The sequence below is a fragment of the Vespa mandarinia genome, chromosome 24 (assembly GCF_050613455.1).
Source record: "Vespa mandarinia isolate Hongniang chromosome 24, ASM5061345v1, whole genome shotgun sequence".
In the NCBI taxonomy this organism is placed as follows: domain Eukaryota; kingdom Metazoa; phylum Arthropoda; class Insecta; order Hymenoptera; family Vespidae; genus Vespa; species Vespa mandarinia.
The window spans coordinates 253490-270643 of NC_140833.1; the positions used below are offsets into that span (position 1 = coordinate 253490).

The following is a 17154-nucleotide window of genomic DNA, read 5'->3' on the forward strand; positions in this document are numbered from 1 at the left end:
AAGACAGTTTATCCCATAGCGAATCCCATGGCGCTGTCAATTAATAAAGAAATAATCGACGAACCATGAAATATATGAGTCCTTACTCTTTCTAACGTTCTATTTATCTAATTGTTAAGATAATTACAGAATATTTCTTTTGGTTTTATTTGCGATTGGTGTGAAAATTGAATTGGGCAAATTTTAGTCGATAATCATTTTTTATATATGTGCTTATAATTTCTCAAGCAAAAAATCTTCTACAAACAAATAATATCTATCTATCGAAGAGTTTACTCAAAGTTTAAATTTGCCAATATAATAAATCGATCCTACTTCTTCGTTGATATACGAGCGATCATTCGGGTACGTGTGTAAATCATCCGCCGGAAGAATTAATATCTTCTCGTAATATCCCTCTTTAAAATGCAAACGTCATTGATACGAATCACTATGGCACGGCTGATCATTCCCATGTATTATCTTTTCGCTTATCTTATACGGATTCTAGGTATTCGTCCTATAGTCCTATCGTTCGATTTAATAGTACATTTTCACCAAGAAATTTCATCATCGTACGAATAACATCGAATTTTAAATGGAAAATGTCATATAACTCTGTCGGCATAGTTTACCATATATTCCCGTTTGAGTTTAATCGATATAATTTTTCGAATAAACATTATGAGCTTACGTGTATATATATATATATATATATATATATATATATTATATATACATACATAGATGTATATATAATAATACGTAAACTTTTACGTTCAACGGGAAAAGTCGTTTAAAGTGACATTCTCAGGACAGTTGATGCAAACTACGATAGGAGCATTTTTCTTTAAAACTCGAAACACGAGGACGTAAGTATTCCATGCAGCCGACACTCGAGAATTAATTAACGCTAGCCGGTACATCCATCCATTCATCCATCCATTCATCCAAGCAACCATCCATCCATCCATCCATCCATCCATCGTCGTACGGGAATGATACAAGCTCAAGGTAATTAAATCGCGGATTTGCATTCGTTAAATGCGTTAAAGGAAAGGACGAAAGGCATTGTGTACGCACGTACACGGTGTTCTCTTATCTACTTTTTCCTCTTTTAGATTTCGGAAGAAAATAAGAAAAATCTGACGAAAAGTACTAGGTCATAGTTTAGATCATAATGTAAATATATAGAAATGTTCATCGTTAAAGTAAGAACGATATCGTTCTCTCACGTTCTCTTAAATTTCATCTTATTATCTATCATTGATATGAAGTGATCAATCCAAAAAAAATTCGATTTCGACAGATTCGATTCAAATCCGCCAAGCGACTTATTTTATAAGAAACAACATCAACAACAGCAACGACGACAACAATAAGAGATTTACTACCGAGTAACCATCTGGGAGTATTTTCTTGGTAATAGAATAATAGATATCCGTTTCCTATCGTGTTTTGCTGTTGGCAATGCGAAAGAATCTCGAAAAGACACGAAGATGCGATGCACACCTGTCACGCTACGTCGAGCTAAGCGTTGGCAGCGGATTTCATGCTGCGATTCCGATGAAAATGAATTTACATCCTACGAATACACATACACACATAAATAAATACATGTGTATTCGACGAGATTAAAGCAGTTTGTGCGAAAGGAAGTTGGGAACTCTAGATCATGTTATCCTTGAAACGTGAATTAGAGTGAATACTGAACAGGATTAAGGAACGCTTTTAAAGCTTCACATGTTTTCTTATTAGCAGGACATAACATTTTGAAATAATGTACGTACATCTATATATAAATATATGTATATATATAGATATATATATACATATATGTTCTTTATCATTCGACAAATTATAATCTTGAAAATTAAAATTGGATATATAATTACAAATTTTTATTTATTATATATATATATGTATATATACAATTTTAGTTTTCAAGATTACATATAGGTATATAATAAAAAATAAAATAAACAAAAATTATATATATGTCTAATAAAAAACTATATATATATATATATATATAATATTTAGTATATAGTACACAGTTTGTAGTTACACTTTGTCGAATGATAAGGAAGAAGAAGGGAATAGAAGAATCGAAGTTATAAGAAAATATCATTACTAACAATAATAGTACTCGATCTACGTATGTAAATTCGAGAACTGATAAATAATGAAAACAAAGTTACAATGAAATAACAAGATAAGACTTAGAAACAGTATTATATCATTCCAAATCCGGCGCTTGTTTGGCATAGCCCAATTTTTGCAGGACCGTTTTTATTTCACGGAAGACCAGAGGATTCTCGATTGTGCTAGGCATCTGTAAAAAGATCCAACGAATATAGAATATAGAATATAGAACTTCTCTCTCTCTCTTTTTTTTTTTTCTTATCTATTATTTTCCTTCGTCTGCGTCTACGAAAGTATCGTTTCAACGATACTCAAATCTTAAAAATAGAAATATAATAGAAAATGTGATATTGTTTTAGTACCTTAACTTGTTCGGAATTCGCTATTTTGGAAATGATTTTACGCATAATTTTTCCGGAACGTGATTTAGGTAAACCATTGACGGCATCAATGATTTTAAATGATGCGATAGGCCCAATCACTTGTCTAACGTTTGCGATCAGTTCCTGATTGATGTTTTCAGTTTTATTAGTCGTTCCTGAAAGACGTAGAAAGACATAGAGCATTACTATTAATAATTCGATAGAATGTTTTTCATTTCACGCTACGTCACTTCGAGAGAAAGTATACGCATAGAGTAAGAGATGTATATAAAATGTGGAATACATCTTAACCTTGATGTTTGACGTAGAGGCAAAGTGGAACCTCGCCTTTAGTACTATCGGAAACGCCAACGACTGCGGCGTCAGCGACGTCAGGATGCGCTAAAACAATATCTTCCAGAGCAAATGTCGATAAACGATGTCCGGCAACGTTGATGATGTCATCGTCGCGCGAAGTTACATAAACATAGCCGTATTCGTCCATATAACCAGCATCCATCGTATCGTAATATCCCTAAAAACAATAATAATAATTAGAGAGAGAGATAGAGAGATTACTACCATGCCTAGCTGGCAGTGACTCTAAAAGCGGCACGAATTACATAAGCATATAGGATAAGTTGTAAAAGGAAAAATTAGAAAATGGTCGATTGTAACTATCAAGAATAGATCGAATTCCTTACTGGATAAGTCGAGAAATAAATTTCATTGAATCTTTTGTCTGCGAGATAGAGGGTGGATAAGCAACCAGGAGGCAGAGGTAGCTTTATAACGATCCTTCCGAGTTCGCGTACCGCTGTATTGTTTCCTTCTTGGTCGAGTATCTCGACTGTAAAAGAATATTTTCATGAATCTTTTCTTCTTCCTTTCGAGAATGAATGAAAACTTACTGCGATAGCCAGGAACCGGAAGACCTGTACTAAACTTTGGCAAAAAATTATCTATCCCATATCCAAGACACAATGCGGTTATTGGGTGTCCCGTTTCCGATTGCCACCAATGATTTATTACAGGCACGTTAAATATACTTTCCACCCACAATTTTGTTTCGTAATCGCAATATTCCCCGGCCACGAATATCGTCTGCAATCTAATCGTTTATCATCGATAGATTTATAGAGATACGTACATATGTTTATTTTATTCTTTGTACAAAACGGATCGTTTAAATTTGGACGATTGAACTTACGATTCCATAGAATATTTTCTACCTAAAAGACAATTGGGATCGGCACGTTTCAAAACTCTAAGTGCCGTTGGTACACAGAAAAGGGCATTTACTTTATGGTGATCTATTATTCTGTAAAAAAAAAAATTTTTAATCGAGAGGATTAAACTTTGTATGAGTTTTTTAAAGTTCGTAAAAAGGTGTATCGACCTAAAGTATTGACTGGCATCGGGTGTTCTATCGGGTTTTCCTTCGTACATCACAGTCGTTGCACCATAGACTAAAGGACCGTAACAAATGTAAGAATGTCCGACGACCCAGCCCATGTCCGAAGCACTCCACCAAACCGAATTTTTATTCATCCCGTAAATAACCTTCATTGACCAGGTAAGAGTCGCCAAGTGACCACCTGTAGGCCTTAGAATTCCCTTTGGATCACCTATTGGAACGATCGATTCAAGTTGAGATCAATCTTTATTCATTCTATTATTAAACGTCGAATAATTACCTGTCGTTCCTGATGTATATAATATATACAAAGGATCGTTAGCCTCGACCGGAACGCAGGAATGTGCTTTGGCTTTACTCAAAATTTCCTCCCAATCATACTGATCAGGACTGAGCGGAAAAGTCCAGATATTTTTTCTTTGAAAGATAATGCATTTCGGTGCTTTCACAGATATTAATTTCAAGGCATCATTTAGCACCGTGGTATATCTAGAACAGTCGTTCAAAGGCATGCTTAAACATTTATCCAAAACCATTTAAACACTTCTAAATAAAAAGAATTTGATATTACGTAATAATTTTGTTAGGCTCCAGACCGCAGCTGGCAATGACGACTACCTTTGGTTTCGCGTGATTTATCCTGTTGGCCAGCTCTTTTGCAGCGAATCCTATAGTCCATTGGAAATTGAAAAGAAAACCGATCGTATTAAGGAATATTGAATAATTATAATTATCAAGATTACCTCCAAAAACAACCGAGTGGATAGCACCAAGTCTGGCGACGGCCAAAATGGTTATTATAGTCTCTGGTATAAGTGGCATGTAGATGATAACTTTATTGCCTTTACTAACTCCAATATCAGCTAAAGCGCCGGCCAGCAACGAGGTTTTTTCCAACAGCTCATTGTAGGTTATTTTTCTGATAATCGAAATTTGTGGGCTATCATAAATGATGGCTGTTTTCTCACCGTTGCCAGACTCAACGTGACGATCGACAGCATTGTAGCAGGCATTCAACTCTCCTCCGACGAACCTATGAGTATATTCGATTTTTTTTCCTTCTATTTTCTTCGTATTTGTTGTTTTTATTTTTTCGTTTGTTTAGAAAATCAAGACGGTCAGCTAGGAGGATAGATAACGTTACTCACCATTTGGTGAAAGGTTCGTTGGAATTGTCGAGGACCTTGTTCCACGGTTTAAACCAATTAATCAATTTTCCTACCTCTGCCCAAAATTCTTCGGGATTCTCCAAAGATCTCTTATAGGCATCACGATAAATAGCAGAATGTTTTTTATATGAACCGAAGTTATTATCTAAACATAGTATAATGATAAGAAATCAGATCGAAGAATAGATTTTCGACGAATTATTGTGATGGTTATTGAGAAAAATTTCTTATAGATCAAGAAGGATCCTTATGGATCTATATTTTCTCAGAAGGATCTCCTTTAGTTCGAAATATGCTTGATTAGGATTTTTTGAGCTGTATATGTCATTTTAAAGGGTATCTTAGACTTCTGTAATTTGTGTTATGTGACAACAGCTTATAAATTTTTAACGGTGTTATATGAAAGCACTAACTTATCAACATTGTTTAGATCTTTTGAATAATACATGTCAAACCCGCTGTTACAAAGTTCATAGTAATTTCCAACGCTACAATCTTTGTCTCGTTTATGTATTTCTTACGTTTATATAAGTAATTATGCATAAATGTAAAAAATGTATAAATATTTATTATCATGTAACTCGTTGCGTCAATGTGGAATTTGGACACCAAATAGTATTATAATATACCATCCATCTAACTTAGGACTTATGGATTTTCTTTATCCTTCTCTTTCATTTTCTTTTCTTTTCTATTTGTTTTTTTTCCCCATTTTTTCTCCCGTACAAATGTACAAGCTCATTCTTAATTGTGAATTATTCTGTTAATTTTTATTAAATAAGATTAAAAGAAAAACCTCGATAAAGTATTTCATTTCGAATATATTCGATAGATGAATTATAGTTTCCACATTGAATATTTTTGATTAATGCTAAATATATAGATAATGTAGATACTTAGTTTTCACAAAATGTATAATTAAGTCGTCATTACGATGTATATCATGATTTCTGTATTTTCTTTATTATTTCTCAACAACTAGATTTTACTCTATAGAGAATTGAAAGAGCAAAAGAGTTTTTTTACTCACCGTTTTTATCCATTTTGTTCACGATCTCAGGACTCCAGACTCGTAATCGGTATTATCCAAGTCCTCAGATGTCTTAAAATCTAGAAAACGTCGGAATTCGATTGATAGGGAAATTTACGAGGGTGTTTCCGAGCTACGACGAAATAAAAAATTTCACATGCCGACTTACTATACAATTAGAATTCAAGCATATTTTATAATTGATTTATATTACCATATAATTTACATATCGTCATTACAATTATTGATTCTTTATTATATCGAACAAATATCAAAGTATCGAATTAATGGAAAATTTTAACGAGCTAACATTGATTTTCGTTTTTCTTTTTTTTTTCTTGATAAAATTTTATATTTCTTTTTTTAAATTTATTTTTTTCTTATGATTGGAACGTAAATTTATCTTGGGTCTATGTATTTATGGAATTTCGTTATGGAAATAAGGTAAGGAAAGTCACGCACGTATTCAAGTACGATTTTATTGTTCTCGAGAAACTCATCTTCAATCTATTTATTTATTAATTTTCCCTTCGATCCCTTCTTCGTGTTTTCTTCGATTCATCGAGTTAGTCCGAATAATACGTTCAAAACGATTCAACGTGATAAAAATAATAAATGAATGAAAAGAACTTTGACACATTGTATATTTTATTTAATTATGTTAAAAGCGCTTGAGCGACGAGCAAATTTTTTTCCTAATTTTGACTTTTTTTATGTTTAAATATTCCTACGTGATAAGTTTGACTTTCGAACAAAATAGTTGAAAAATCAAAAAGTCAATGACTCATCCGTGTCAATTATGAAAAAAAACAGATTTTATCGAACTCGAATTTCGGAAGGAAAAAATAATACGTTCGATTAACCGATAACGCGTGTTATTACAATTACAGGTCGATTAACGTGTGTTATTACATTTATCTATTTATAATTACAATTAATTCCAATCATCATAAAATAGAATCGGGAAATAGGATAAATTTTTTTAAATAAAACTTTGGTCACTTTTGATATAATACATATACTTACGTAAATATCCTCGTTGTCTACTCTTTCTTTTGAAGATATTATTTTACTCTATCATAATGGTTAATAATCCATTGATCATTTGTTATTTAAAAATTTTTAAACAAATTTCTCTCTCTTTCCTCTTTTGGTACACTAGTCGATGAAAAATATATACTACCACACATCAAAATTAAAACTGCTTATTCTTTGAAAGGTAAAAACGAAGCGTTTATATCAAGTCAGCGATCACATGACTACTTTGCTTTTTGATCCCACGGTCACTGTTTTAATTATAATTTTTTTTTACCGACTGTTTCAACGCGAATATTAAAATTACATTGGGTGATTAAAAGTATTAAAACAAATAAAAGGAACGCTCAATTTATATTTTCTTTGATCTTTTTCATTCTTTAAGAGAGGGAGAAAAAGAGGGAGAAATAAAAAGAAAGAGAGAGAGAGAGAGAGAGAGAGAGAGGGAGAGAGAGAGGGAGATAGCTATTATGCCTAACTGGCAGTGACTCTAAAAGAGGCACGAATTACATAAGCATGTAGGATAAATTGTAAAAGGAAAAATTTTAAAATGATCGATCGTAACTATCGAGAATAGGTCGAATTCCTTACCGGATAAGTCGAGAAATAAATCTCATTGAATCTTGCGTCTGCGAGATAGAAGATGGATAAGCAACCAGGAGGCAGAAGTAGCTTTATAACGATCCTTCCGAGTTCGCGTACCGTCACATTGTTCCCATTTTAATCAAGTATCTCGACTGTAAAAGATTTTTTTCACGAATCGTTTCTTTTTCCTTTCTAAATTGAATGAAAACTTACTACGATAGCTAGGAATCGGAAGATTTGTACTTTCGCAAAGAATTGTCTATTCCGTATCCAAAACACAACGCTGTTTTTGACTGTTTCCGATTGCCACCAATGATTTATTACAGGCACGTTAAACATACTTTCTACCCACAATTTTATTTCATAATCGCAATATTCTCGAGCCACGAATATTATATTTAACCTAATCACTTACCATCGATAAATTTATAAAGATACGTACATATTAATATTTATTCTTCGGGGTAGAGGCTTTTAGGAGCGATGATTCATCGTTTTAACTCGTGCGATATTCCAATTGGCATAAAAGATTTTACAATTTATAATATAAAATATAAAATAGAATAACAATGCGATTGTAAATAAAACGATATATTACTTTTACTTTTAATTTATATACTGAAATGAATAAGAAAGAGAAGAAAAAAAAAGAAAAGTAAGAAAACAAAATAGTGCAAACAGTGGAATTCAAATCAGCGATTTCCGAATCAACAGTCTGGAATGTTTCGCAACGAAGTCTCGAAGTTTATTGTCAAACTCTTTATCATTTACTATATCTACCATAATTTATCTGCGATAATTATAATTAACAAAATCATATTTTTCAAAATCGATTCGATATACTTGAGAATGGACGGTTGCTTATCACTTATCACTGCCGACTTTAAAAAAAAAAATTATATATACGTCTAATAAAAAAATTATATATGTGTTGGCAACTATGTGATTGCGGATTTTATTAATAGATGGTCTTAGCACATTCTTTTGTTCCGTCAACATGTTTAAAGCATCTAAAAATTGTTTTCTTGTTGTTTGAACTTCCGCCTTTAATTTAGCAAGTAAGTTATATCGATTAATTGTTATTTAGTTTCATTTTTATTCCAATTTAAAAATGGAAGAACAAGAGGCGCATTTCAGACATATTTTATTGTATTTCGTAAAGTCAAGAACGCATCGCAAGCACATAAGAAGTTATGTGCCGTATATGGGAATGAAGCTTTAAAAGAAAGGCAGTATCAAAATTGGTTTGCCAAATTTCGTTCTGATGATTTTTTACTGAAAAATGCGCAATGATCTGGCCATCCAGTTGAAGTTGATGAGACCCATATCAAGGCCATTATCAGTTCAGAACGTCATAGGACAACACGTGAGATTACAGAGAAACTCAATGTATCGCATACATGCATTCAAAAAAAATTAAAACAGCTTGACTATGTCAAGAAACTCGATTTATGGATCTTCCATTAGTTAAGGAAATTCATTTGACACAACGCATTAACATCTGCAATTCGCTTCTGAAACGCAACGAAATTAATCCATTTCTGAAACTACTGATAACTGGCGACGAAAAGTGGATAATTTATAATAACGTTAATCGAAAAAGATCGTGGGTGATCCAAGATGAACCAGTCCAAACTACACCAAAAGCTAAGATTCACTAACAAAAGATTATGCTGACACTTTAGTGGGATTATAAAGAAATTCTGTACTTTGAACTTTTATCAGAAAATCAAACGATTAATTCAAACGTGTACATTCAACAACTCGCCAAAATGAGCGATGCAATTCAAGAAAAGCGACTAGAATCGGCAAATCGTAAGGGAGTTGTTTTTCAGCATGATAAAGCAAAGCCCCACACCTTTGGTCACTCGACAAAAATTATTGGAATTAGGTTGGGATGTGTTGTTACATCCATCATACAGCCCTGATCTCACGCCTTCAGTTTACCATTTATTTTGATCCTACTACTTAGATGTAATGACGCTGGTGATGTAAAATCACATTTAATTCAGTTTTTTACTGGTAAAAATCAAAAGTTCTATGAACATGAAATTATGATACTGCCTGAAGGATGACAAAAGGTCATCGACAAAAATGGATAATACCTAATTGAATAAAGTTATGTTTTTCAGCAAAAATTTTGAATTTTCCTTCTTATTTAAAATCTGTAATCACTTAATTGCCAATTGAATACAAAAGATCGTTAGCCTCGACTGGAACGTAGGAATGTGCTTTGGCTTTACTCAAAATTTCCTCCCAATCATACTGATCAGGACTGAGCGGAAAAGTCCAGATATTTTTTCTTTGAAAGATAATGCATTTCGGTGCTTTCACAGATATTAATTTCAAGGCATCATTTAGCACCGTGGTATATCTAGAACAGTCGTTCAAAGGCATGCTTAAACATTTATCCAAAACCATTTAAACACTTCTAAATAAAAAGAATTTGATATTACGTAATAATTTTGTTAGGCTCCAGACCGCAGCTGGCAATGACGACCACCTTTGGTTTCGCGTGATTTATCCTGTTGGCCAGCTCTTTTGCAGCGAATCCTATGGTCCAATTGAAAAGAAAACCGATCGTATTAAGGAATATTGAATAATTATAATTATCAAGATTACTTCCAAAAACAACCGAGTGGATAGCACCAAGTCTGTCGACGGCCAAAATGGTTATCATAGTCTCTGGTATAAGTGGCATGTAGATGATAACTTTATTGCCTTTACTAACTCCAATATCAGCTAAAGCGACTGCCAAACAACGAGGTTTTTTCCAACAGCTCATTGTAGGTTATTTTTCTGATAATCGAAATTTGTGGGCTATCATAAATGATGGCTGTTTTCTCACCGTTGCCAGACTCAACGTGACGATCGACAGCATTGTAGCAGGCATTCAACTCTCCTCCGACGAACCTATGAGTATATTCGATTTTTTTTTCCTTCTATTTTCTTCGTATTTGTTGTTTTTATTTTTTCGTTTGTTTAGAAAATCAAGACGGTCAGCTAGGAGGATAGATAACGTTACTCACCATTTGGTGAAAGGTTCGTTGGAATTGTCGAGGACTTTGTTCCACGGTTTAAACCAATTAATCAATTTTTCTACCTCTGCCCAAAATTCTTCGGGATTCTCCAAAGATCTCTTATAGGCATCACGATAAATAGCAGAATGTTTCTTATATGAACCGAAGTTATTATCTAAACATAGTATAATGATAAGAAATCAGATCGAAGAATAGATTTTCGACGAATTATTGTGATGGTTATTGAGAAAAGTTTCTTATAGATCAAGAAGGATTCTTATGGATCTATATTTTCTCAGAAGGATCTCCTTTAGTTCGAAATATGCTTGATTAGGATTTTTTGAGCTGTATATGTCATTTTAAAGGGCGTCTTAGACTTCTGTAATTTGTGTTATGTGACAACAGCTTATAAATATTTAAGGGTATCACGTAGAAGGCGCCAACTTACCGACATTTTTTATCTCTCCTCTTGAATAATACATGCCAAACCCGCTGTTACAGAGTTCATAGTAATTTTCTACGCTACCCGCACCCCCTTTTTATGTCTCGCCTACGTGTTCCTTACAGTGTGTCATGAATTACGGTAACTGTCTACGTTTGACTTTAATATAGCGACATCTACGTTGCGTTAGCATGCAACTCGTTGCGTAAGTATGGAATTTGGACAAAATATAGTATTATACTATACCATCCATCTAACTTAGGACTTATGGATTTTCTTTATCTTTCTCTTTCATTTTCTTTTCTTTTCTATTTGTTTTTTTTCCCCATTCTTTCTCCCGTACAAATGTATAAACTCATTCTTAATTGTGAATTATTTTGTTAATTTTTATTAAATAAGATTAAAAGAAAAACCTCGATAAAGTATTTCATTTCGAATATATTCGATAGATGAATTATAGTTTCCACATTGAATATTTTTGATTAATGCTAAATATATAGATAATGTAGATACTTAGTTTTCACAAAATGTATAATTAAGTCGTCATTACGACGTATATCATGATTTCTGTATTTTCTTTATTATTTCTCAACAACTAAACTCTATTCTATAGAGAATTGAAAGAGCAAAAGGGTTTTCTCACTCACCGTTTTTATCCATTTTGTTCACGATCTCAGGACTCCAGACTCGTAATCGGTATTATCCAAGTCCTCAGGTGTCTTAAAATCTAGAAAACGTCGGAATTCGATTGATAGGGAAATTTACGTGTTTCCAAGCTACGACGAAATAAAAAATTTCACGTGCCGACTTTCTATACAATTAGAATTCGAACATATTTTATAATTGATGTATATTGCAATGTAATTTACATATCGTCATTACAATTATTGACTCTTTATTATATCGAGCAAATACCAAAGTATCGAATTAATGGAAAATTTTAACGAGCAAACAAGATCAACGATATGGAATATATCGAGTGATGCGATGAAGGACGACTATATATAGTAATCATTGCTGACGAAGGAGTAATCTTAGAAACAGAAGGAAACTTAATAATCGAAAGAACAAAACGTGCAATGATTACGAACTATTGAATTACTTTAACGATCTTATTTAGTTTCCTTTTTAAGGAAGTTTTAAGTTTTTAAACAAGGAGAATGGTATCTACTATGAAGTAATAATATTCGAAAATTTTTTATTTATATAATTTATTTTTTATTTATATAATATTATCGAATCGTTTTCTTTATTTAAATATATATATCCTATTGAAACATGACTAGACATAATTGTAGATACTAGGCATAATTGCAATTATACAAAATTATTTGAAAGCATTTTTAACGGTGTTAATTTTCTTATTAAAGTATTATCTTTACAGACTAGTAGCACGTAGATCGATGTAATCGGACTTACTTCACATAATAAATATTGTCTGTTTTTCCGTATATTAATATTTTATTTTATCTTTTTTTCTTTCTTTCTTCTTTTTTCCTTGCTTCTCCACTTTTTTTTTCTCCTCTATTGCGATCACCTCGCCGCTATTTTTGCGCGTGGCTCCGCCATCGTCCAAGAATTTTCTTCAGAAATATCACTCGCAGAATAGCGCGTCTTCTTACGTTTAGAATTTGTTGTGTTTAGTGCGTGATCGTGAATTTTTCTTAAAACGAAGAAAATCGATTTCGAGGAAAGCCGAAATATGGGCTCTTTCACAGGTACGATAATATAAAATTTACGATGTAAACTGTCTGTTGTGTATGATGTCTGGTATTTTGCTCTCGTTGAATGAATACGATTGAAATTATCATTCAAAATAATATTAGAAATTCGTTTTTTTTATCATTCGATTCGCGATTCATTTTCATTTTTCTTTCTTTTTTCTTGATAAAATTTTATATTTCTCTTTTAAGATTTATTTTTTTCTTATGATTGGAACGTAAATTTATCTTGGGTCTATGTATTTATGGAATTTCGTTATGGAAATAAGGTAAGGAAAGTCACGCACGTATTTGAGTACGATTTTATTGTTCTCGAGAAACTCATCCTCAATTTATTTATTTATTAATTTTCCCTTCGATCCCTTTTTCGTGTTTTCTTCGATTCATCGAGTTAGTTCGAATAATACGTTCAAAACGATTACACGTGATAAAAATAATAAATGAATGAAAAGAACTTTGACACATTGTATATTTTATTTAATTATGTTAAAAGCGCTTGAGCGACGAGCAAATTTTTTTCCTAATTTTGACTTTTTTTATGTTTAAATATTCCTACGTGATAAGTTTGACTTTCGAACAAAATAGTTGAAAAATCAAAAAGTCAATGACTCATCCGTGTCAATTATGAAAAAAAACAGATTTTATCGAACTCGAATTTCGGAAGGAAAAAATAATACGTTCGATTAACCGATAACGCGTGTTATTACAATTACAGGTCGATTAACGTGTGTTATTACATTTATCTATTTATAATTACAATTAATTTCAATCATCATAAAATAGAATCGGGAAATAGGATAAATTTTTTTAAATAAAACTTTGGTCACTTTTGATATAATACATATACTTACGTAGATATCCTCGTTGTCTACTCTTTCTTTTGAAGATATTATTTTACTCTATCATAATGGTTAATAATCCATTGATCATTTGTTATTTAAAAATTTTTAAACAAATTTCTCTCTCTTTCCTCTTTTGGTACACTAGTCGATGAAAAATATATACTACCACACATCAAAATTAAAACTGCTTATTCTTTGAAAGGTAAAAACGAAGCGTTTATATCAGCGATTACATGAGTAATGTATTATTTGATTCCTCAGACATTGGTATAATTATTATGTTTTTCAATCGACCGTTTCAATCTTAAACATTAAAATTACATTGGGCGATTGAAACTATTTAAACAAATATACCAAATAATCAATTTATGTTTTCTTCGATTCTCTTCGTTCTTTAAGAGAGGAAAAGAGAGAGAGGGACAGACACAGAGAGAGAGAGAGAGAGAGAGAGAGAGAGAGAGAGAGAAAGAAGGAAAAAGTAGGGGCAATGGACGCGAAGAAAGAAATACATCCAATTGTGTAAATAATAACGATAGATTAATCGGTTAAAAAAGATGCCATAATTACATATTTACATACATATAAAATACAAATTAGCTCGTTTATCAAATGATTTACTTTCCCAAGAGGATTTTGCGAGTGGCACCGATACTTTGTCCAGATTGGGTGGCACCTTTGTTTGAGCCTGCTTGTAAACCGATTACGGATTCACCGGCACGCAATTGTTCTTCCGTGAATTCACGTTTGCACTCCTCGGATGGTTTCGGACCTAGATAAGGTCCCTTCCATTCTGGATGTTTGTATGTCTAATCGAGAAGAAATTAATTATTAAATCATTTCGAGAATATGCTATATTGTATACAATATAACATACCGTACGACCAAGAGCGAAAAGAGTTGTGACAACTTGGGCTATATCCTTTTTCTCCCAGAGATCGACCGTTTGGAAGACATCAACGTCTGCCACGCCATAATCTTTGAGTGCTTTTTGGAACCTACCGAGAGACAAACTCAATCAGAATTGAATTCGATGGAAGAAAACAAACGTCAGAATAATCGTCAGCTTACACGTTAATATTCTCCATCATCTTGAACTGTCCGCCGCTAGTGTTGATCTTTTGAATTGATCCCGGTGAAATCTTGTTCATTAGGTGACAAAGGACCTGACCATCCTTGAGAACATCCTCAAAGAGTTCACCAGGTGGGAACTTTTTTCCAAGAACGGACTCGATCCATTCCTGAGCCTCGCGTTCTTGCTCGGGATTACGTTTTCCTGCGATCTATGAACGAACGGAACAAACCATTATCTTAAAGCATGTCTCATGGGCACTTTCGATGATTTCCTTTTCTTTTGATTCGATGGACCACCGTGAGATTGTGGAAGGAGGAGGGGAGAGAGAGAGAGAGAAAGAGAGAGAAAATGCACATCGATCTAAAGATTCTTTTTCTATTCCGTTTTCCAACTTGACTTCGGGGCACGTCCTTTAATATTATATTGAAGGATCATCGCAATTTTCACTATTATCCCGATAGATTAGCCGAACGATTATTTTCTCTTTCCCTCTTTTTCTCGTTGAATCGAAGAATTACCTTAGCGCGGACTTGACGTTCTAGGGCCATCCTTTCGTGATATTTCTTTTCAGAGGACTGAACTGTCGAGGGAAATCGACGGTCCGTCTTATACTCGCGGTCCTGACCACGCAATACATGATGCAGCCCACGCCTTGAAGAAATCTGTCCAACCGGAGTGGTGCTCTTTTAATATGAGCCCCCACGAAAGGGAGAAAGAGAGAGAGAGACAGAAAGAAAGAGCTTCAATTTCTGATGCTGATGCTACTACTGCTGCTTTCCACGATTTTCAACATTCTAATATTAGATGCTTATTCATTTGCGTAAAGAGTCGATCCAAAGACTTTTCGAAAATCTTTCGAGGCCAAAAGCGTGAGCGTGCGTTGAATCTCTTATTAATAGTAACGTCTGCACTCGCGCGCACATGACTGGACGATGCTCATCGTGTTAGCGAATTATAATACTAGAACAGATGGTCTTGCGCAAGTTAACATTTCCAGTTTATCGTATATACATACATATATATGCTTTTCCTTTTGATCGATTTGACTGTTATTCTCTTTAATCACATTTTATTATTGATCTTACCAATTTTGTAAGAGAAATAGTTTTGTTCTGCTCCTCGAATCACGAAACATTTTTAAACGATTACAGAGCAGCTTGATTCTTAATAAAATCGAGTGGGTTACGAGTGGGTTACGAGTGGGAACGAATGATCAATCATCCATGATAGTACTCTTCCTCAAATTTTCTAACGTTCTAATGGCATTTCTTACAGTTTAGATTTCAATCGTGTAAAGAACGCGCTCGAAAGATATATTTATACTTCTCCAAATGAATTATTAAAGAATTATTTAATCATCTGTATGAATGAATAATTCGAATGAATCAGTGAATACTTATTTGTTTTGTTCGTAAATTATAATATGTAAATGATTATAATCAATGCTTTATTTCATCTCCGAACTAATATAAATAAATCTATAACGTAAATACATATATACATATGTAATTGAAGTACAATATTACATATCTTACATTTATTTAAATCGATCGTTAATTAAAATCGATTGTTAATGTTATTAAACAAGACATTATTTACCAATGAAATCCCTGGCCATTGTATAAAGTTTAAATATAATTTTATATTCTTCGTTACTTGTTATTTACTTGTTATTTATACAAAATAAAATGAAAATAAATAAATTATGCAAATATTTTGTGTACGGTGTATTGCCAAATATAAATCGATTCAAGTTCGATCGAAAGGTTGAAACATACGTCGTACCTTTAGGATAAAAAAATGTTGGAGATTTCTCTTTGGATAATTCTTTGATATATGGGTCAGAAGCTATTTTCGACCAAGCCGCCATTGCTGTCGCCATATACCCTTCTCAATGAGGATAAATTCGTCTTGGTCTCATTAAAAAGTCTCCCTTAATAAAAAAAGTTCTAATTGAAGATTTTCGGTCACTCGATGATGATCACTCACGTAATCTTTATTAAATTTAATAAAAATATAAGAAATGTAAGAAATGTATTTTCTAATCATGTTATTCCGAGAATGGTAATATTACGAAAGGATGATTCTCAGCATTTTATCTATCGTATATATGAAACAAATAGGAATAATATTTTATAATTTTCATTTTTTTTTTTCTTTTTTTTTTTTTTTTTCTTTTTTTTTTTTTTTTTTACATATACTATTCATCTTCATTCCTCGAAAGACTCGTCGAAAGATATGCGTTCTATTACAATTTCTCTTGATATCGGCGGCCTCGCGCCGATAACGAATTAAATTTTTAATCATAAAAGAACGAATCTATGATCCTGCGAGT

The 17154-nt window shown here is 32.8% G+C and overlaps 3 protein-coding genes across 3 annotated transcripts; all 3 read right to left on the bottom strand.

Moving 5' to 3' along the window:
- Window positions 1-1865: 1865 nt before the first annotated feature.
- LOC118442737 (acyl-CoA synthetase short-chain family member 3, mitochondrial) lies at window positions 1866-7319 on the bottom strand. The gene is made up of 13 exons (XM_035868724.2): window positions 7129-7319; window positions 6103-6182; window positions 5052-5217; window positions 4647-4936; window positions 4475-4571; window positions 4184-4392; window positions 3886-4114; window positions 3697-3807; window positions 3398-3597; window positions 3191-3336; window positions 2799-3021; window positions 2487-2662; window positions 1866-2314 (listed from the first exon to the last, which is right to left on the bottom strand). The coding sequence occupies exons 2-13, from the start codon at window positions 6113-6115 to the stop codon at window positions 2219-2221; spliced, it is 1956 nt and encodes a 651-aa protein (XP_035724617.2). The 5' UTR covers window positions 6116-6182; window positions 7129-7319; the 3' UTR covers window positions 1866-2218.
- Window positions 7320-7734: 415 nt separating this feature from the next.
- On the bottom strand, window positions 7735-11318 carry LOC146872248 (acyl-CoA synthetase short-chain family member 3, mitochondrial-like). Its single transcript, XM_085663992.1, is given in 7 exon segments — window positions 7735-8125; window positions 9917-10096; window positions 10179-10275; window positions 10345-10480; window positions 10482-10635; window positions 10752-10917; window positions 11191-11318. Coding segments are annotated over 7 exon segments (978 nt in total). The 5' UTR covers window positions 11225-11318; the 3' UTR covers window positions 7735-7914.
- Window positions 11319-14262: 2944 nt separating this feature from the next.
- Mp20 (muscle-specific protein 20 transgelin) lies at window positions 14263-15496 on the bottom strand. The gene is made up of 4 exons (XM_035868747.2): window positions 15338-15496; window positions 14816-15027; window positions 14622-14742; window positions 14263-14553 (listed from the first exon to the last, which is right to left on the bottom strand). The coding sequence occupies exons 1-4, from the start codon at window positions 15365-15367 to the stop codon at window positions 14362-14364; spliced, it is 555 nt and encodes a 184-aa protein (XP_035724640.1). The 5' UTR covers window positions 15368-15496; the 3' UTR covers window positions 14263-14361.
- Window positions 15497-17154: the final 1658 nt, after the last annotated feature.